At 40.0% G+C, this 22,970-nt stretch overlaps 1 protein-coding gene across 7 annotated transcripts in view; it reads right to left on the bottom strand.

The window, feature by feature from the left end:
* The window catches only part of LOC140074712 (kynurenine/alpha-aminoadipate aminotransferase, mitochondrial-like), a 34,132-nt gene extending 13,682 nt beyond the window's left edge, over positions 1–20,450 (bottom strand). Inside the window, exons 1-12 of one of the 7 annotated variants that reach the window (XM_072119848.1) lie at positions 20,366–20,450; positions 14,884–14,952; positions 10,790–10,958; positions 8,547–8,679; positions 7,627–7,701; positions 6,068–6,277; positions 4,923–4,988; positions 3,574–3,656; positions 3,293–3,389; positions 2,054–2,115; positions 1,022–1,086; positions 392–498 (exon numbers count right to left, since the gene is read on the bottom strand). In XM_072119848.1, coding sequence (XP_071975949.1) covers positions 392–498; positions 1,022–1,086; positions 2,054–2,115; positions 3,293–3,389; positions 3,574–3,656; positions 4,923–4,988; positions 6,068–6,277; positions 7,627–7,701; positions 8,547–8,679; positions 10,790–10,958; positions 14,884–14,950 — 1,134 coding nt within the window. In that variant the 5' untranslated portion in view covers positions 14,951–14,952; positions 20,366–20,450. Of the gene's footprint in view, positions 1–391; positions 499–1,021; positions 1,087–2,053; positions 2,116–3,292; positions 3,390–3,573; positions 3,657–4,922; positions 4,989–6,067; positions 6,278–7,626; positions 7,702–8,546; positions 8,680–10,789; positions 10,959–14,883; positions 14,953–18,137; positions 18,269–20,242 lie in introns of those variants that run through there. The other 6 variants (XM_072119830.1, XM_072119819.1, XM_072119871.1 and 3 more) reach the window with 6 other exon arrangements.
* Between the last annotated feature and the right edge of the window lie 2,520 nt (positions 20,451–22,970).

The following is a 22,970-nucleotide window of genomic DNA, read 5'->3' as shown; positions in this document are numbered from 1 at the left end:
CTCGAAACCCACACGTCTAACATCAGTGGGAAGTCGAATTCAATGGATAAATCTAAATACAAGGTGAACTGTCAATCATAAGGTGGAGGGGTCAGCATATAAGTTTGCAGAGAACTAAATTACAACTATTCCACTTCCCCTAATAGCTGCCAATAGCTCAACAGCATAGGATTTATTGCACTTTGGATAATACGGTACGAGAATAGACAGGTGTCCACATTATACTGTCCTGTGCTGAAAAAAGCTCCTTCTTGTAGTGGATCAAACCCTACCAAAAACCCAACAGGTTGGTATTTAATTTATCCACAGCAGAATACCCTTTGATCAGAATACTCATCTGATATAGAAACTTACCACTAGCTGTAAACATCTTTAAACATGCATTCTTTACCTCTTTGCTTATTGCTTTTAACATGATCATTTGATGTGTATCTTGGACTCCATGGATTTTCAGCCACAGGAACATTCCTGCTGTAGGACTGTGCCACTCTGCCAAACCTTACAAAGCAAAGAACAGAATAAAAGCTACATATACAGCTGACAATATACAATCAAAATTTTTATTTTAATCATGATTTGTCTTTTGAATCTGTGAATGAAAAGACTTGGAAAAAGCAATATTATTACTTGGATAGCTCCATAGAGATGAATGGGGCAGCCGGCTCAGGCGCCACCGTCTGCTCCGTTCATCTCAGGGATTGACAAAAGGTCAGACGTGGGTAGATTTCTCGTTTATCACTGTGATTAGCAAGTTACGCCTTATTCTATGGATAAGGTCTAATTTTTTTTGGGGGAAAACCCCTTCAACAATATACATAAAAACATTCAGTAAGTGTCTTTCTTGATAACATCAATGATAAGTAAACAACAATAGTGACAGTAAAAAATATTATTTTAAATCTTGACAATTTACGATGATGTTTTTTCATGTAATATTAAAAAAAAATATTTCACACTAGGCGATTTTGTACTCTAGGAAAACCTTCATTTCAGCACATACTATTTTGACCAATTCACTTACCTGTTAGCCATTTATCTGCAGACGCTAGCATGGCATCTTTCTGTGATCTATAGAACTGTATGACGCTGCAAATCACACAAAAAAGAAAACTTCAATTTATACATATATATTTAGAAACTTTCAAATGTTTTCAAACGCATCACAACAGCTGAGAAGAGAATTATGAAGGCAGCACTAGTGCACGGGGCATGAGTTTCTATGGAAATGCATGCCATCAGTAACCAGAACCTGGTTCTGGTTATCAAATGTTGTGTTTGCATAGAAATGTATATGTGATCACCCCTTACACTTTAGCTGTATTTGTAAACTCAGCACTAGCGGTACTTGTGACAGTACCCTGTTCTAGGTTTGATAATCGTAGCTGCTGGTTTCCAAAAACAGCACCACACCTTTAACTGATTTGTGCCAATTTGCAGCTCAGCGCCATAGAAATAAATAGAGCTTAGCTGCATTACCACACACTACCTCTGGTCATATGTGGTGCCGTTTCTGGAAGAAAGCATGTTTTTAAAAGCTGGGACAACCCCTTTAACAGTGTGTTACATAAAGTCTAATTGTTCCACAATGTATAAAAGATACAAAGCTCATAATATTCAATTCAGGATTACTACTTGCATAGGTAAATCCACTTGTTTGTATTATATTCTGGAATAATTAAATTGCCAAATTTAGGGATGGATAAATGGTATAAAATAACAGAATCAAACTTCAAAATAGGTAACGAAGTGCAAAAACTTTCCATTAATAATGTAGAGCGAGACGATGGGTGAAAAAGGGACTCTGTTATCGTTTCCCTCTATTTCGGCTTCCTAAATGTTTCTTGCCAGACTGTGTAACCCTGTGGTAGCTAATAAAGCTTAAAATTACAACTAAAAGAATATACTTTCTTACTAGAGATCAGGATTTAGGAGTGCAGTCAAGTTTTTATTTTTCTATGCAGGTGTCTTAAACTGTAATAATATTCTTGCATAGCTAAAACATCCTAAAACATGTGGAGCAATGGACAATGTTTTTACATTCCTCAGACTATACCTCTCAATGTGCTCCAGGAAACCCTCTACACCCCACTTCTGTAGCAGCTGTAGAATCATTACCTGCAAAACAATGGAAGTCCACATTGTGAGTGAGATGTCGGAATTACTGCATATAAGGATCTCCAAATATAACCACCATATGAAGTGTGCTTTTATTTCCTAGTGCACTGTTACCTCTGCTGTGTAACCAAATAGTGTCATTTATATGTAGAAAGTATTGCTGAGAAGCATGTAAGAATCTACAATAATCATGGACAATGGTCACAGTAAGAGGAACACTGTGATCACCGAGGCTATTCAGACTCTGGTAGCAGAGGTGTGTGGGGGGAGGGAAACAAAGATCTTTGGGGTTGTTGAAGTTGGAAACATCTTCCATCAATTATTTTTTTTCCTCTCTAACAATTGAAGTCCATTCAGGGTTCCCTGTGTCTTGCTTTATAATCCGAATGTATAGAAGAGAAAGACTCTTATTTTAAGAACATGGCAAAACAGATAACAAGTTTGCAAAGGTGTATCTGAAAAAACCTCAAGACTTCTAAAACTATGCCCTTTGGAGAAACAAGAGAAAAGTGAAGAGGTTTAGCCATAGTGCACACCTTGGCAAAAAACAAACAGAGCTTATGAGCAAAAACACCCCTCACCAACTATCAAGCACGATGCTGACTATACTACACACCTTACAATAAGATCCACCTCAGATTTAGTCATCCAAAGAAAGAAAAAAAGATATTTTACACCAATTAAATTGTTTCCCTGTTGGTCACATACAAGCACAATACACAGCACTCACATTTACTACATACATTCACACAATCAGCCCTGCTATATACCACAGAAGGACACTCAGCACTTCTATGCACACAGGAGCATACTCAACTCTGCTATACACACAGGAGCACACTTACCACTACTATGCACACAAACACAGGAACACACTCATCACTGCTATAGACACAAAGTGTGAGGTGGTCGTATCCGAGGAAGCTCTCTTGTTTCTAAGGGGCTACATTTATGAGAAATTATCTTCACACAGGACCATTTTTTTAAAATAACATCCAACTGAAGAAATGTTTACATATGGGAAATGAATTTAATTAAAATGTGAATGCCCAGATGGGGAATTAAAAAAGATTAAGAAAGAATAAGCATAGATGGCAGAAAGAAAGAATAGAAAGAATAAGCATAAATGGCAGTATAGGAGAGATGAGGCTGCTGAAAGCAAACCTTATACAATTACCTGAGTAAAGGCACTTGTATGTAATGTTGATGCCTGCATGTGTAGTATGATTCGGTCTATTAGCGGTTTGGGACCAGTTAAATAGCCAATCCTCAGTCTGATAGATAAAAAAAAAAAGAAGGATAGATCATAGTTTTCGTTTTCTAAAAATGCTAATTTATTTGTGCCTTGTTATTAGATTTGGGGTCTATCATTACATACTAACTACACAACTCACAAACCAAGTTATTCATTACTGAAAATAAAATCTTTACTGAAGAAGTTAAGAAACACCATCTTACCCTGAAGAAAGGATCTTTGACATGGAGTCAGCTCTAATAACTCTCCCATCAACGTCCATGGACAGAAATGATGGTGCCCAGGGCTAGGGAAAGGAATGTAAAAAGAAAAACGATAGAGTTTAAAATCTCTGTACAAATAAGTAGTACTAGCGACTACAAGAAACTTTGTAATAAATCTATATTATCAGAGCAAAGTGCTTCTTTGTCCTCTAACTTTGGCTCTAATTATCCTTGCTCCTCCCTTCTTAATTTGCTTTTCCCTTTTACAGATTCTGTCTTGCAAACATCAAGACAAAAATTCATTGAAATCATTGCCATTAATGGCACACCATTATAATCCTTCTGGGAAAAAGGTGGAGTATAGACTGTGTGCAGACTGTATGTCCCGTTCAGAGTACAGAACATTAGTACAATAGTAACGTTGCCACTCAAAGTATACTGATTCAAATTGTTTGGTGTACACATGTCTGTAGCAAAAGAAATGGACATGTCCTATTTTTATCAATTATTCCATATGCCAACCCCCTGTAGCATATAGCCTGTCACCCCCTGTAGTATATAGCCTGTCACCCCCTGTAGTATATAGCCTGCCAGCCCCCTGTAGTATATAGCCAGTCAGTCCCCTGAAGTATATAGCCACCAACCCCGTGTAGTATATAGCCAGTCAGCCCCCTGTAGTATATAACCACCAGTAGTATATAGCCTGCCAGCCCCTGTAGTATATAGCCTGCCACCCCTGCCACCAATATAATGCCTGTAAGAAAAAAAAATCAAACAATGTACTCACCTTCCGACACCCCTGACAGCTCCTCTTTTATACAGCGTTGCTCACAGCTGGCGCACATAGTAGAATGTCAGCGAGTGGCTGACTTCACGAACCCTGTGACGGACAGCCTGGAAATGGATCCAATGCCGGAGCATCGGTGTATAGAAGAGGACCTGCCTGAGAGGAGGGGGGGGGTCGAAAGGGGAGTACACAGCTTTTTTTTTCTTGACTCGAGTATAAGCTGAGGTGAGGTTTTTCAGCAGATTTTTTGTGCTGAAAGACTTGGCCTATACTCGAATATATACAGTACATAAAAAAAAAATAGATCAGCCATGTATGTATGTAAAATTATTTGATCAGTGCCATACAGCCAATGTGTAAATAAACCCTAATGATCATTATATGTCAGCTGAAGTGACTATAATAGATTATGTATATGTTGTTGGGCCATGAGAATCTAATAATTAAATTTAATAGATTTGTGTGTTGTCCGTAGAGAACATTAACTCCACATGTACACTTTAAGCATAAAAAAACATAATAAAAATTAAACTTACACCATCTCTGACTTCCTATTCCTCACCTTATTAAACTGGAGAAAGTAGTATGGATCATCCTCCACAATAATCAAGTCATATTCCTGTGCAATCTATAGAAACAGAAGAAAAATATGACTATTGAGACTCATGTAGGTTTCTCCATTTATTACATAATACCTGTATACCGGTTCTGAATCACAATAATAATAATAATTCCTTTTTATATATAGCGCATACAGATTGTGCAGTGCTGCACAGAGCTTGACAGATTAGTCCCTATCCCCAATGGGGCTCACAATCTAATCAACCTACCAGTATGTTTTGGAGTGTGGGAGGAAACCCACGCAAACACGGAGAGAACATACAAACTCTTTACAAATTTTGACCTGGATGGGATTTGAACTGTGGACCCCAGCGCTGCAACGCTCTAGTGATAATCACTGAGGCATCGTGCTGCACAGGGAGCGATTTGGCAAGCTCTGTGCAGCACTGCAGAATCTGTGTGCGCTATATACCTGTATATACTCGAGTATAAATTGACTCGAGTATAAGCCGAGGGTGGGAAATGCACTGGTCACAGCCTCCCAGTATACAGCCAGCCCTCTGTAGTATATAGCCAGCAAGCCCCCTGTAGTAAATAGCCTGCCTGCTCCCTTTAGTATACAGCCAGCCAGCCCCCATGTAGTATACAGCCAGCCAGCCCCCATGTAGTATACAGCCAGCCCCCATGTAGTATACAGCCAGCCCCCATGTAGTATACAGCCAGCCCCATGTAGTATACAGCCATGACATCATCAGCGGCGACACTGCCGCAACATAGTGTACGGCGGCCGGGAGATCGCATGGACGTGACTCTGCCGGCTAGAGAAGAGAGAAAAAGAGCCGCCGGGAACCGTGTCGAGGATCCAGGCGCCAGAGGGTAAGTATAATGTTTTTTTTTTTTCAATTTACTTGTGTATAAGCCTTTGTGCGCAAAAAAATGTGCTGAAAAACTCGGCTTATAAACGAGTACATGCAGTAAATAAAGGAATTATTTTATTATTACATACAAATTTAATTTAAGGACCAACATAAAGAACCTATATTAAATGTAACCCAGGGACTGACTGTGCTGCACACACTATGATGTTAGAGTGTCTTCTTAGGACTGTCAGTATGTAGATTACAAGACTTTCTTATTGTTGTGTACCTTGTAGATTTCTATTTTGCGTTCTGTGGTTAAAGAGGCTCCTGTGGGATTTCCCCCATTTGGAATAGTGTAAAGAATTTTAGGGGATTTCTTTTCAGGCACAGATACATCCTCTGGTTTCCATCTAGAAAGAATTTCTTTAAGGGCCTGAGGAACAATACCATGTTGATCGGTAGGAACACCAATGAGATTGCATCCAAGTGGCTTTACCTGCAAATCAAATGGTTTGAGTAGGTGAACACTAATATAGTATTATCTACATTTTTTTCATGCTAACTGAACGGTTAGATAAATAACATTATTAAGTAAATTATGTAAAATGTTATGTACACTTTTGAGGTTTCTTTAACTATTGCTTCCACCTATTATGGATTAAAAAATATGTTCCTAGGACTTCATTAAAAATGTTGTTCCAGTTGACTATTGTTTCCTGTAAGCTGTTGTAGATTTTTCCGCTACAGAGACTTGTGCATGATCTTCCCTACTCTGTGCTGTGAGCTTCTGTAGATGATCTTCCCAACAATGTGCTGTGAGCTGCTGAAAGTGCTCCTTACACTATTCTGGAGGATGCTGTAAGTGATCCTCCTTACACTATTCTGGAGGATGCTGTAAGTGATCCTCCTTACACTATTCTGGAGGATGCTGTAAGTGATCCTCCTTACACTATTCTGGAGGATGCTGTAAGTGATCCTCCTTGCACTATTCTGGAGGATGCTGTAAGTGATCCTCCTTACACTATTCTGGAGGATGCTGTAAGTGATCCTCCTTGCACTATTCTGGAGGATGCTGTAAGTGATCCTCCTTGCACTATTCTGGAGGATGCTGTAAGTGATCCTCCTTACACTATTCTGGAGGATGCTGTAAGTGATCCTCCTTACACTATTCTGGAGGATGCTGTAAGTGATCCTCCTTGCACTATTCTGGAGGATGCTGTAAGTGATCCTCCTTACACTATTCTGGAGGATGCTGTAAGTGATCCTCCTTGCACTATTCTGGAGGATGCTGTAAGTGATCCTCCTTGCACTATTCTGGAGGATGCTGTAAGTGATCCTCCTTACACTATTCTGGAGGATGCTGTAAGTGATCCTCCTTACACTATTCTGGAGGATGCTGTAAGTGATCCTCCTTACACTATTCTGGACTTGCTGTAAGTGATCCTCCTTACATTATTCTGTAGGATGCTGTAAATGATCTTCCCTACACCATACTATGAGTTGCTGTAAGTGATCCTCCCTACACTATACTGTGAGCTGCTGTAGGTGATCCACTGGATGCTGTAAGTGATCCTCCCTACACTGTACTGTGAGCTGCTGTAGGTGATCCACTCTATTCTGTAGGATGCTGTAAGTGATCCTCCCTACACTGTACTGTGAGCTGCTGTAGGTGATCCACTCTATTCTGTAGGATGCTGTAAGTGATCCTCCCTACACTGTACTGTGAGCTGCCATCCCCCCTACTGTGAGATGTAAGTGATCTTCCTTACACTATGCCATAAACCTTCTAGATTCTATACATTATGGAAGCGAAGAAAGGAAGGCACCATAAAATAATATACTCACTGCTGCCAGAGTTCCAGAATAAGTTGGAGTATCTATTAGAACGTTATCCCCTGGATTTACAAGCATTTCAAATACCTAAAAGATGTGATCAGAGAAAGATTAAACCCTACCAATAATGTCACTCAGCCATTAAAGAAAATCTATCATGAAAATCAAGCCTGATAAACTAAGGGCACTTACTCTTAAATCGAGGCACCGTGACCATGTGGTAATATCCTTATATCTTTTATCAATGGCTTTGTTCCTTATAAAATCAACTTTAAAAAAAAAACAAGTTATGCTAATGATATAATCTCAATGCAAAACAAGGAGGTGTGAACACACAGTGGAGGGGGGAAAACTCTCCTTGCACATTATAACCGTCCGTGTATCTGCATCGATGATGGCCTCTGGGAACCGCCTCAGTAGCCCTTCATATACATAATTTTAAAACTTGATATTACAGTAGAAGGAAGAAGGCAGTGAATAACAAATATAAGAAGATTACCACAGTCACTGTGTCTTTATCTAGGAGTAAGTGCCCCTGGTTTAGATTTCCTTTCATTTATATCAAAGGGCCTCTCATGTGACAGTAACCTTCATCAGTGGTGAGTGATTCAGAAATGAACCCTCATGGCATTCAATTAGAGGACACTACTTTGCACATTGCAACATAATATTTTTACTATTTAAATAAAAATTATTTTTGTCATTTGAATTCATAGTTAATATACAAAAGAGAATACTAAAATAACAACTGACATACCATCTTATACTAATAAATCTCTACACATCATATTCCATTGCACTTAACAAATAATTAGTTAGTTACTTGCACAGACAAAATATGACATTATTTTAAATGATAACACGGTCAGATGAATTCACTTGAATGAGCGCCCTGCGCACAGTAACTTGCAGTCTATGATCCGCTATCTTACCTTAGACAATCCTTCCTGGCTGCCAGTTGTGACGCACATGGCCATCTGTCCTTTATCAGGACTGTATGTAAGTGTTGGTGGATTGTGCAGCTGTTTTTGCAAATCTTTTAACCAGGACACCAATTCTGGTACGCTAAATATCAAGATGAATAAAAAGATACAAGCTGCTTTACAAAAGTATTCTTCTGAGATTTCAAAAGATACAAATTTGCTAAACTCAACAATGAGTGTCTGTCATAATGATAATATGCAAATATGTTTTCCAAGGTGGGACAAGGAAAACCATGTCTCTTTTTACTATCTTGTAACGTAGTCCCCTAAACACTAAGTATGACTTTCAGGAAGCAGAATGACATTATGTCGGATTAAACCAAATCAAGATATCTATTCCAGAAGGAACAGATTCCCAACTGTACACAGCACTTTTTTGACGTGGTTGCGTCTTGTCGATACAATGATAACAATTGTTTTCTTCTGAAATAGCTGACAATTGTTACATGATGCTATTCAGTTGTCCAAAGAATCTGCTTATGACTGCCCAGTTATTACAATGTACCACATTTCAATAATTCTAAAGAATTGAGTTAAAGGGGTGTTTAACGTTTTAGAAAATAAATGTTATTATTTGTATGATGAAAAGTTGTACAATTTTCCAGTATATTTTTTAGTAACAGTTCCTCACAGTTTTGTAAATCTCTGCTAGCTGTCATTCTATCGGAAGCTTCATTGTTTACTTGCAGTGGATAGAATTCTAACCGTGGTCATGTGATATCACACAGGTGCACAGAAATCATAGCTGTGTGGTATAACGAGCCGTGCACCTGTGTGACGTCACATGACCAGGGACAGATTTCCATCCACAGGAAGTAGCAAGCAGAGATCTAGAAAATAGTATATAGCCAGCTAGCCCCTGCCCCCTGTATATAACAAGCTAGCCCCTGCCCCCTGTATATTGCCAGCTAGCCCCTGCCCCAAGTATATAGAAAGCTAGCACATGTCCCCTAGTATATTGCCAAAAGCCCCTGCCCCAGTGTATAGCCAGCAGCTCCTGCCCCAGAATATATGCAGCAGCCCCTGCCCCCAGTATATAGCCAGCAGCCCTTGCCCCCAGTATATTGGCAGCAGCCCCTGCTAGAGTATGCCTAGCTTATAAAAAAATTATGTATAACTTAAGTATATTTGAAAATCAATGCACCTTTGGCTAAAGCGGACTACAGGCGGTCCCCTACTTAAGAAGACTCGACTTAAAGACGACCCCTAGTTACAAACGGACCTCTGGATGGTGGTAATTTATTGTACTTTAGACTTAGGCTACAATAAACAGCTGTAAAAGTTATCACAGGTGTCTGTAATTAAGCCTTATTTTATAATCCTGGTTCTTATCACAATCCAACATTTTTAAAATACAGTTGTTACAGAGACCAAAATGTTTTTTTCTGGAGCTACAATTATAAAATATACAGTTCCGACTTACATACAAATTTAACTTAAGAACAAACCTACAGAACCTATCTTGTATGTAACCTGGGGACTGTCTTTATAGAAATAACATTTCAAGATCCACCTCTGGAAACTCTGTCAACTCTCCTAGTTGGAGGGGTGTAAACCTTCTCACCTTGAACCAGTACAGCTAAAGTATGGTCTACACACATCTGAAATCATACCATGGCATTATGACAATTGATTTAGGCTTTTTGAGTAGAAAGCTGATATTTTCTGGTGGGTAGTGTTACCTGTGAGTTTTGTGGATGCATATGCTTGGTAGTGGCATAGAGAAATTCAGTAATATTCTTATTAAAAAAGTGGTGCAGAGCTATTATTAGCCACTGCCCAGTGTATGAAACTATGTTCAGGGTTTAGTATTCATTGGTGTAACTGTGCGACAAAATTTAATTACATACTTAGCTCTATTACACTACCCCACTACTGAAAGCACAGTGGTCATTGTTTTTCCAACAACTAGGTTGAACAGTGCAACATATGCACATATAGAACTACCAGAGTCAAACTGTGGCCTCTTTCTTCAAAAATTCAGGGCCTTGCAGTTTGCTACAATTGACAAAAACTAGCATGTTGATGAACAGGAGCTTGGTTTCCTAAATATGTCATCATTCGAATAACTTCCTCAATTTCACATAGCCCCAATCCATTGCATGGTGCTGACATTTGAATGTTGAGAAGTATAAAAATTAACAAAATAAATATATAAATAAAATAATGAATATAATTTTTAATGAATTTACCCAGGTGTTGCAGAATACTGTAGCGCTTTCTTCATCAAAGTCTCCCCAATATCAATGGATGTCCCATCATTCAAGGCAACACTAGCTGATTTAAAAGGAAACGTGTCTGGATTTGGAGCTCCCCCTGCAAGTGATATGACTGATGGCGGAGACCTCATTAATAAATCAGCTGCAAAATAAGTTGAAACAGTGGAAATTTAGAAGTGAAGTGAAAAGCTTTCCAATTCAGGAATTGCAATGCTAGAGTTCTTACAGGTTCAGAGGAGTACCACAGATTTGCTGGCCCAAAGCTCTTAAAGGGAACCTGTCATCAAAACACACCTTTTACACCTTATGTAGCCATAGTCTTTTAATACCAATTACCAATGTGCTTTAATAAATAAAAAATTCTGCTTCCACTCACTTTAAAAAGTATGGGCCCTCCCTAGAAATTGAGAAGGGGAAAATAAAGAAAAAAAGTAAAACAAGAAAAAATGGGGGTGATTTAGAAAAGAGATATGAAAAGGTAGAAAAAAACAGCAGTGGGGGAGAAGGGGGCAGCAAAGAGGGGGAATGGGGGAACTCATATGTGTTAAAGATGTATGACCATCATTGTGAAGATTAGTCTGTGTGCCTAGTTCACCAGATTTCAGGTTGGCAGGTACATGTCTATTCTGTGCCTGGCAAGGAAATTGCTTCCCTGTGGCAAGCCCATAATAAAAATGGACCTTACCCAGAACGGACAGCATATAGACCAGACGGCGCAAAGTAGGATCCGTTTATTTCCAGAAGACAAGTAAAAACAAGACAACGAGTTTCGCACCTTCCTCAGGTCTGTATCTGATGATACAAAACCAAACAAAATCAAGAGTATACAGGTCCAAAATTCTATACTTTAATTAAAAAAATTGCTTAAAATACATAACTAATATAAATAAAAAACCAGCCACCATACATCATCAGATACATACCTGAGGAAGCACCAAAAAACGGTGCGAAACCTTCTATGTTTTAGTAACTTGTTTCTATGGACATGATAGTCCGACTTGTGTGTGGGGAAATGTCTACCCCCCCCGGCGAAATAAAAAGCTTGGAGCCAGAAGTATGGGTGGATGAGCGGCTCCTAAGGAGGGGTCCACCCACCTGTTTCAGTTCCCAATATTATCTTACATGTACAGAACAAGTAACAATAATGATATTTTGCTTTGTATTGTCTAAAAAAAAGTTTAATAAAAAGAGTTTTAAAACAAAAAACGGTGCGAAACCCATTGTCTTGTTTTTACTTGTCTTCTGGAAATAAACGGATCCTACTTTAATCTAAAAGAATGTGCCAGCACCATTCATATACGTCCATTTTTTCCCAATAGCGGTGCGCCACACAAAGCACCACTATACATTTGGTTCAGTGTAATATACCCCACGGGCCAAAAGCCACACCAGCGGTATGACGAGGCTATTATAAGGGAAAACCAGAGGTGTGCCTGATGATCAGCACAACTCTTGAAGGTTAGTCTGATACCTCTATGTTTCCTAAATATTCATCTCCTAAAAGGATAACCTTGCACTAGGTAGCACTACCATCTCTTTTTTCTTTTCTCTCTTTTTCCCCATATACCTCCATGGTATTTCTTACGAGGACACTTTAATTCTAAACAATGTTTTTTGCATCTTGAGATTTTTATATACATAAATGATAAAAAGAAAATGCAAATCTCATTCCACTTTCCATTTATTTCTGTTATTAAATACCCAATGGTCAATTTTTTTGAGCAAATGTCTTTATCTCAGGGCCACAAATTACATTTATGTTCATACAATAAAAGTTACAACGTCCCATAAAAGTGTAAGATACTGCAGGAGCTATTAAGAACTGTGACCCGGTGGATTTGTATTTCTCCAGAGCAGATCAATCAGCTCTTCTAACAGTCTTATGTGACAAGATGGCAAAGTAATGTCTGTTTTGTAAAGTACCTTGTCAGCTGAAGCAGCTGCAGGATACATGCTCGTCGTGGCGCTCCATTACTAAGTTAGAACACCACCGATCACATTTTTAACCTTTATCCTGTGGATCGGGGATAGCGATATAACTTTGAAATAAACCTGTCAGCAGAAATTGACCTAATAAACAACTACCAGTAAGTAGTCAAACAATATAATAGGAGATAATGTTATTTTCATTGTGGTGGCATCATCCAGATATTCAATTTTGAAGTGAGATGTAAATTGGTTGTATAAGGAAACAGAGAGGAGGCTTTCTCACCTCTGAAGTAAAGATCTCCTTGTCCTAGATTTTCCACTCTGCTTTGGTTGACATAATTCACCCAACTCTAGGAGATCAGGTTACTGATGTCCCCTTATGCAAGGGAGGCACACACAAGGGGGCATTCTAAGGTAGGGAGAGCTTGACTTTGGCACTGAGATTTCTGCTTCTGGGACTTTATAAAACTAATATATATCACTTCAAAGTTGATTTTCTAGATGATTGAACCTCACTGGCCCATAAAAATAATAGGCTGTGGGCCATGTACCATTGTGTTGACAAAGGGTTCCACTGTGATGTCATATTGTTCCATTGTGATGTAATAATGATCCATGGAAATGTCAAAATATTTCATGGTGACATAGTGTTCCAATGTGATGTGATAATGTTTCATGATCATGTCATAGGGTTCCATCGATAATATCATAGCATTTAAGGTTGGAAAAACACGTAGGTCCATCAAGCCCATACTACGACATTAAACAAATGTTTTTTTGCATATAACACATGATAATTTTGCTCTCCGGAAAGAAATCCATTGTGATGTCACAGGGTTCCATCATGAAGTTTCTGGGTTCTGTTGTGATGTTATAAAGTTACATTGTGATGCAGTTACTGTGATGTAATAGGGTTCCAAGTATGTTCCACTGCGAAGTCACATTGTTCCATTGCGTTGTCTGAATGTTCCAAATGATGTCACAAGGTTGTATTGTGATGTTATAGGGTTCCATTGTGAGGTCATGGGGTTCGAAAGTAATGTCAAAGGGTTCCTATGTTATGACACTACATTCTGGTGTGATGTTATAAATGTTCCACTGGTGTAATGTCATAAATGATCCACTGTCATAATGTTCTTATTAGTGTCATAATACTCCATTGCAAAATCAGAACTTTCGATTGTGATGTCATAGGGTTTCATAGTAATGTCAAACTGTTTGATTGTGATATCATGGTGCTCCATTGTGAGGTCATAGGGTTCCATTGTGAACTCATATGGTTACAATGTTATGTCAAAGGGTTCCATTGTGATGTCACAATGTTCTGTTCTGATGTTAAATGTTCCACTGGGATGTCATAGTGTTCCATTGTGATGTTATAATGTTCCATCATCAAGTCAGAACTCTGATGTTATAGGGTTCAATTGCGAGTTCTAATTTTCAATAGTAATGGCATAACGTTCCATTATGATGGCATAATGTTCATTGTGTTGTACGAAGGATCCATTGGAATGTCATAAAGTTCCAATGTCATATCATAGGGTTCCACCATAACATTGCATTGGCCGAGGAAAAATAGCACAGCTCGACCCAACCACTTAAGCATCCACTTTGGTGCATTGTTGCAGACCTGAAGCCACTTGGACAATATCATACAAACATTCCATGTGCTTCCTGTGCAACATGTTCACAGGTGTGTTTAAATATTTACTCCTTTATTATGTTAATAAAACCAGTTAACACAGCATTTCAAAGTGTACCACTTCTTAGCCATAGTCTCATCCCTATTGTAATGTCATAAAGTTCCACTGTGATGTCATAAGTTTCCATGATCTGGAATGCGTTAACCTGCTTGGGAACATACTGGTAGTGGCTTTAAGGTGAATTTCTGCTGACAGGTTCCCTTTACTTTTCAGATGTGAAATTCCTATAAATTCATTTTGGGTTTTCAGTAGAACTTTATGTTATGGTTTTATGTTTGTAACATTCAGATAATTAGGAGCAAAGATGGTGTATAGACCACTGAATTTGGGAACATCTGTACATTTTACATATTTGTCTGGCTTGTCTTCAATTCTCTATGTGACATATGAATGAAGCCTAAAGCCTTTAAGCTATTGATTTATATATATACTTACTCATTGCTCTTATAGGCGAGGCCCGCCTGGCTGCACTCACAGCTGTCAGGAAACGTGCGTAGTTCATGTCTGTGAACAAGCACAGATAATATAAGGAGTCACACATCAATAAAAAGAAAATTTAGGCAAATGGCTTTATGGCTTCCAAATCAGACAGTACAAGGTTTGTATGCTGCTATTTGAAGCGTGACTGTAAAATTTATATAGTTTTTTCTATGGCTGCAATAGCTGAGAACTAACAATTATTTAATATACATTTATTACATTTTTGAAGATGTTTTCCAGGTAATTCTCTGCTTTTGGCCTGTCTCAGCCCCTTCAGCCCTGCACTCTGAAGGCAAAACAGGAGAGTCAAACAGAAGATATCAGGACGGTCTTCAGGGTGAACAAGAGGTAAAGGGGCAGAGCTATGCACCATGCTCACTCCTTTCTCTGCTCAGTAATTAGCAGATTTGTTAGCAAGCAGGAGCTGAGGTGCAGGTCGGCTCTGTCCTGTGTACAGTCAACCCTCACATTCAGGGGCGTAACTACAGCCATAGCAAAACTGCTACAGGGCCCGCAAGGAACAGGGGCCCATATTTGTCGGCGTGTCCCGGGCAGCTGTTGTGGCCCCAGCTGTAGCTATGCCCCTGAATGTAATGGACAGCGCAGGGGTACTGAGGGTTAATTTTGGGGAGGGCACCTTCTCCTTTCTCCATGTGAGAGAGAAAGGGAGACCAGGAGACTGCCTGCCTGCAGCCACTCCCATCAGAAGTGATGGGAATTACAGCTCTTCTTAGTGAACTGGCTCAATAGGCTCTGCTGACTAAGAAAAGCCAGCTCTGCTGGATCCTGAACCGCTCCCTATTAAATATATAATGGGGAGCGTCAGGCCAGTCAATGACCCCACACCACTCGACTTTTAAGCCAATTCTATTTGGTTTAAGGGGGCGTGGTGAGACGGTTAGGGGCGGGATTAAGTGAACCAGCTCACATCGTTCACAAACAAGAGCCGGCTCTTAGATCTGGCTCGTTCACGAATGACACATTACACATAAGCAGCCCCACTGAGAATCAGCCAGAGATAAGTCCTCCCACCCCCCCAGTGTCTTCCTGCCTTAACCATTTAGTGTCCTATGTGCAGGAGCAGCTATGAAGCTCTCCCGACTTTGTCCTTAAAACACATACAGACCCTCTCTGCATCATCCCCACATATCTTCTCCCACCACTGCATTTCTGCATTAATTTTAATATTCTGCCGCAGCTGAGATATGTAATAGCAGGTCAGACTAAGCAGTAACAGCCCCTATAGGTACACATTTTTCTGTCTTGTTGGACACAGAGCAGCTGCGACACAAAACTGATGCAGACACTTTATAAATAAATACCTGTGCAAGATCCAAAGACGTTCTCTCTAGTGGACAGTCAGACAGAAACCTGACGCAGAAACTTTGATAAATGGGGGCTCTGAGTTGTGTATTATAATGTTCTCCAGCAGCTGTCACATGTATTTGGAGGTTCTGCAGAGGCTGGCGCGTCTATTGGGGGGTTCTGTAGTAGCTGGCGCATGTATTGGGGGGGTTCTGCAGCGGCTGTCGCGTGTATTAGGAGGTTCTGTGGCAAATAGCGTGTATTGGGGGGGGTTTCTGTAGTACCTGGCGAGTGTATTGGGCGGTTCTGCTTCGGCTGTCACTTGTATTGGGAGGTTCTACAGCTCATGTGCCTCCTTATTAGTGACTTTAGTTAACTGAAACAACAGGTCCAGAGATTTAACCCTTGTCCTGCTTTCTTGCAGCTAATGCATATTAAGACAAGCAGTGGAAGGGATTGCGCAATCGCTGCCGGCTCTATGCGATGCGGCATGCTGACAGCGGCTGCAGAAGGGCTTATTTACAATGCCGGTTGAATGTTTGGTTGTGAATAAGCCCCTCTGCAGCCAATGTCAGCGCCTCGCATAGAGCCGGCCGCGAGCCGGCGATTCTTACAGGACCCAGACTGACAGGGGCGTGAAGAGGGTGTGTCGGCCGGTCCCCTCATGAATACGGCCGACTGCTAGGAGACTTGTACGATGATCCAACCTCTTATTTGGTAAGAGGTCGGATCGATTAAAACTAAGTTTGCACACACAAATTTTAATAAAAATTGAATAAATATAAAAGGGGCTGGGGACAGGATTAGGGGAAACATATTTGGTGGGGGTATTTTTTGGAGGTAAGAGAGGCCTGCATACCTTTCAGGAGGGAAAAAATAACACAGGTTATGGGGGGGGGCGAAATCTCAGGATAGGATAGCCAGCAACATGATTGTAGGTATTGTGTACATGAAGGTATTGTTGGAATTCGTTAAGGGGTTAAAAGCCTAAAGGAAAAATTGGACAAAGTACGGTATATTGCAATTTTTACTACTATGTATACAATTTACTTATGTAATTTGGCTTTTAGCAAGTTTTGTTACACTTTGACCTTCAGTGACATGAAGGTGCTGTCTAGACAACAAAACCAGAAAGAATATGTACTTTTCCCAATATAATATTTAATACCTTCCGAATGCTCAAAATGCTCCACTGAAGTTATACTGAGCCAAACAGATGTGAATACAGAATCCAAAGTTGATATTATTCCAATAGGTTACAGTACAGTCATAATACAGATAGCAAAATGTTTATTATGGCACAAAGACAAAATAGATTAACTGTAGATACCACTTTATTGGCGGACAACATGGCTGTGACTAGATCAGGGGGCACCTTTATAGTACACAGCCTATGTCAAATCCTAGGTAACATACTCCATCTATTTTCCCAATAGTTTATTAAGTGTGTGTTTACATTGGGCGATTTGGGGGCATTTTCTCATATCGCCTTTGACTGTATTTGAACTTTAGACCTGGAAACAAAATGTATCATACGTTGTGTGTAGTTGTGATACAATGGTGCGTGTATATATGCTGCTGTGTATTTAGACTGTGGGACATGTTTGGGTAGACATTGTACATGTAGTGCATCTTGCTCCATCATAGTCTCCATTCACACACATATATAACTTCTCCAGCATGATCAGCTCTCTCACCAGGGGCTATTGTTAGTATCCTTTCATTTACTATTGTTGTCATCTATACGTTACTCCATATGGTCCATGTCCAGAATTGTAGTTTATAATGCCACACGGAGAAACAGCACAATACATGTTGTATAGGGTAACCTTCTGTCACCCTCCACATAACAGCACAACCAGGACTAGTTACACAACACATTGCTGCGGAGAAGCCATAAATACCTTCTGCCTATTCATTCACTTGCCTCGCTGCCTTATGCAAGGACCCCAGACAGACACGCTCAATCTATCCCCGAGCAGAGGCTGCAATAATAACTGCACAAATCCCAGGTCCTTGTTAGCAGCTTATATTCCTTACAACGTCAGCTAGCGAAAAGGAGCAGCATCGCCATCTGCTGGTCATTTGGTTAAATACAATCCATGACTAAATTCTTTCCTCTTCTCAAGGTATCTATGTGTGATGTATAAATACCAACTCTTGACCAGAGGAACCTGCACATCTGCAGAATATAAAGTGCTATTCAATGTAAATTTTAGCCAACACACTAAAAACAATAACAACTTTATTTCATTGATAATTACACCTCACAATTAATTCCAAACATTAAAAACACCTAAACTGTACCAAAGTACATGTTACCTAAGACCCATATATGGGACCCTGATAAGCCCATATATCAAACACACTCCCCAAAAGGGAAGAGTTGTGAAAATCCAAAATTCAAGATAAATAGATGATACCATTCCATAAAAAATAGTAATACACATAAACAAGTATATGTAAAATATGTAATATGCATATATATGTGTATAAATATGTAATTAAAAAGGGATGCAGAAGATGTGCTCATGCCTGTTGTAGTATGTTTTTCTATGGCACATGACTTGTCAATGGATAAAATTCAGCATTGAAACAATGTAAGGGATGATCCTATCCGTCCTCTGTATGTGTCCTGTTTCTCCCCCGTATGGACATAAATAGGGCCCCTTTGTCACCTGTATGTCAGACTTAATTACGGTCCATATAAAATACAGAAGGGTGGCAAATTATGTCATTGGCTTGTTCCAGTCACTTCATTCTGTGTTACCTAGTAATTGATCCGCAAATACAGATCCCCCAACCCCCTACAATTTTGAAGCAGTTTTGCCACAATTGCAGTTTGTGCGTTTTATTTGGCCACGTTCACACACAACGTTTAAATAGCGGTTACAATGGGTTTATATTAACATTGCGTTTAGTGTAAATTCCATGTAAGAGCTATGTAAACTTTTCTGTCTGACTTTGCTCTGGAAAGAACATGTAATCTGTGTGAATATGTATTTAGAGAGTGTTTGTGGAAGTTTTGTGTTGCGGCTGCACTTTATCTGACAAGACTGTGCTCCTAAAAGGGGCGTGATAGTGCTTAGTTGGAGTTTGCCACACATTTATTACAGTGACTTGACGTAATCGTGTTGCATGCTGTGCATTCTAGGAGCAGCGAAAAAAAGGTGAGAGTGCATGGTGCGCCAGATAATTGAAGACCATGCACCAGTAATCAATTATCTGGGGCACCCTACACATCTGTGCAGCAGACTGGACTAAGGGTGCTGCTACACGTGATGTTCTTGGACCATTTTTAAACGGACTGAAAACGCAGGCGTTTTTAAATGCCTGTGTTTTCAGTCTGTCTAAAAACGGTCCAAGAACGCCCTATTTAGCAGCACCCTCAGGCCGCGAAGCTAGCGCACAGGGGGGCGGGCCTTGGCCCGATCACATATGAGTTTCCTGGGAAACGCATGCGATCCATGACCCAATCACATGCGTTTCTCTGGAAACGCATATGCAATCGAGCCGAGGCCGACCCCCCTGTGTGCTAGCTTCGCGTTACGAACGCAACGCTAGCGGAAGGTGTGACTGCGGCCTCAGCCAGTTTTCCTTGCTTTTGATAAATGTGGGCCAAAGTTAATGCATTAGGCTGAACGAATTACTTTAATTTTATAATATTTTATATCACAAGATTAAATCACCAATATTTTGGATGAACCTAAGTTCCAATTTTGCCCGTACTGCTTTTGTTTTCTATGTATATAACTGAGCCATATACATACTGAGCATTTTGGAACTCATGATCTTTTACCCATTCAAATTTTGTCAAAAACAAGAATGACCATGGTGGGAATACCCTGAAAAGCTGTGTTCTGATTAAAATATCCAGAGCTAATTTTATCTGCGCCTGGTGTGAATCTTAGAGGGCAGCTCAGATGTCACAGACTGGAATTCCCTGCACAGCCACTTGGTGTTGTACATTTATACCACCGTAACACATGGCATTACAAACAAGGCCTACCTTTGGCTTTGGAGATTTGGGCAGGCGAATTAGACATCCTTCACGTCTTTAGATGAAGATCTATTACACATATGTCTAAAAGCCAACTAGTAGATGTAAGTATAACTAGTAAAAAATGCCTACCACAGCTTTTTTTCCACCTGCCCTTTGGTCTGTTTGCCTTGCTGGGTTACCCAGTAATATCCTACAATGGTAAGAGAAAGTTTCTTTGTCTTGCTGTGCACTGCCATCTAGTGGTGTATGCGTTTATTTGAATTCATTCTATGACCCTATCGAAACAACACACAGACAGCTTCAAGTTCCGCTACTGCTGGGACGGTTGGGAGATATGAAATAAAGCATACTGTTTAAAATACAGATGTAACCTGCATTCAGATTACAAAGTTGCGTGAAGGTGTCTACAATGGGGCTACAATGTGAAAGGGGGGCTGTAATCTTGCACAATATGTTGGCGGAAGTGTGTGGTTCTAAATAATAATTCTTTATTTATATACGCACACATTACGCAGCGCTACACAGAGCTTGCCAAATCGAAATCATCGGGACAGCTTTCCTTCAACTACTTTTCTTTTTTTTTTCTGCTAAATCGCAGTTATGTTGAGTCTAAGTAATGCTCTGTGAGTTTAAAAGCTGGCACTCCAAATGAAAGTATTGTAGAGAACTACTATCAGAACTGGATACATTTGTATCAACTTTGAATTTGACTTCTACTTTGTTATTGCCACTTCTCCTGACTTGTCCCTTAAACTTGAATTGTCTTCCTTGTACTGGTACATCTACTTCTGTCTTTGACCGCCCTGTGGGTGACCCTAGCTTCTGTAACTGAAAACACAAAAGTTCCTTCAGTGTTACCAGGGTCGCATCTGCCATGAGGCAAGATGAGAATCTCGCCTCAGGCAGCAGATGTCCGAGTCCTGAGAAGGTGGCAAAATATGAGACCATAATGTGGTCAATATAATAAGGGGACTGTATATAATATAAGGGGGTTGTATATTATATAAGGTGGTTGCATACAATATAATAATGGGGGCTGTATATAATATAATAATGGGGGCTGTATATGATATAATAATGGGAGATGTATTTAATGTAAGGGGACTGCATATTAAATAATAAGGGAGGCTAATATGGCTTATATAACCCAGGGTGGTTTTTTTTTTGGTAATTTAGCCATAACATATTTAAGTACTTATTATATAATCAGGTTGTGCTATACATAATATAACTTGAGGGTGAGGCATTATATCAATATGGGACAGGGCTGTATATAATATAAATATAGGAGGAGACTGTATTAAATGAAGGGGGTACTATATGTAATTGAAGTGAGTGGGAGCTGTATATAGGGGCATCTGGGAGGACATGTGTGTATAGGGTTCTGTATATAGTTAAACATGTGGGAGAATCTCTATATAGTGGTGGGATTTTTATTAAACTATTGGACTAGTATATAACTAAATTGGGGGAGAGGAGCTTCTTTTAATATATTTTTAAATAATAGAAGAAGGGCCACACAGTGGATTGTATATCACTGTGTGGGGGACAGAGTGTGGGGCTCAAGCAGGAAATAGGCTACACTCGCTTACTCCTACTTCAAACCTTACATCTCCTTCTGTGGTGAAAGAAATGAAGATTATTGGCTTCCACCAGGGATGTACCTACAGGGGTAGCAGCCATAGCCACTGCTATGGGCCCCATAATCCAAAATGACACACTAAAGAATGGACAATGCACATATTATGGTGCACATTGCACAGCATGATATGTATATAACAGTGCACGTCTTCCACAGTATAGGATGAATAAGAAATGTTGCGGGAGAGGGAGGGGACAGCAGAACAACAGGACTAGGGATCTCTCATTTTTTATTCCCATGTGGTCAGCAGCTACTGAGACAGATTTGTGTGTGTGTGTGTATATATATATATATATATATATATATATATATATATGTATATACAAATGAGTATATTTTCTGATAGGGCAGGGGGGTCTCCATTTAGAAGTCTGCCATGAGGCCCTGCTTCTTCTAGTTATACTTGAGGTTTCTGCACCTTGTACCGGGTAAGTAAATCTGCCCCATAGTGTGCCGTCCCGCCTCCCCCCACCCTTCCCTCCTTGTTCCAGTGAGCCGCTGACATCACCAAGTTCTCGGGAGCTGTATCGCATTGTGCATCACATCTTCAGTTCGCACAGCAGCCACCTGCGAAAACTACTGCCCAAGTCTCATACTATCCCACCAACGAAAGGGGCCACTCCACTGACACCAATGATGATAAATCTTTTATTTAGCAAGAACCCCCTGCCACCAATGATTTATATATATATATGTCTATACAATTTCGGAACAGATTCCAAATTACTGGAGATTCTGGATTACTGGAGTGGTCATGGAGAGTGGTCCTCAGGAATTGGTTCACCAGCCTGGTAGTAGATGGGATGGAGCTGTGTCCAGTTGTGGAAGCTGCAGCTTTTGTCCTGGGTTTAGCTGAGTATCAGTCCTGATGGTGGACTGACACTGTTTCTCTCCTTTCTCTGTCTGTGTGACAGGATGTGCTCTTAGGGGAGAACTAGGGTCTAAGAGGCCTAGCCCCTCCCTGTCCAGGGTTTTTGTTATCCTGGTCAGGTGGTAGCTAACTCTCCAATCACACTTCAGTGTCCATGGTGCAATACAATTGGTAGACAGAATCACATCCACTTAACACTTGCCTGTTCAGGCAGAATCTAC

Source organism: Engystomops pustulosus, chromosome 1 (genome assembly GCF_040894005.1).
Source record: "Engystomops pustulosus chromosome 1, aEngPut4.maternal, whole genome shotgun sequence".
In the NCBI taxonomy this organism is placed as follows: domain Eukaryota; kingdom Metazoa; phylum Chordata; class Amphibia; order Anura; family Leptodactylidae; genus Engystomops; species Engystomops pustulosus.
This window is presented reverse-complemented; position numbering and strand designations above follow the sequence as displayed.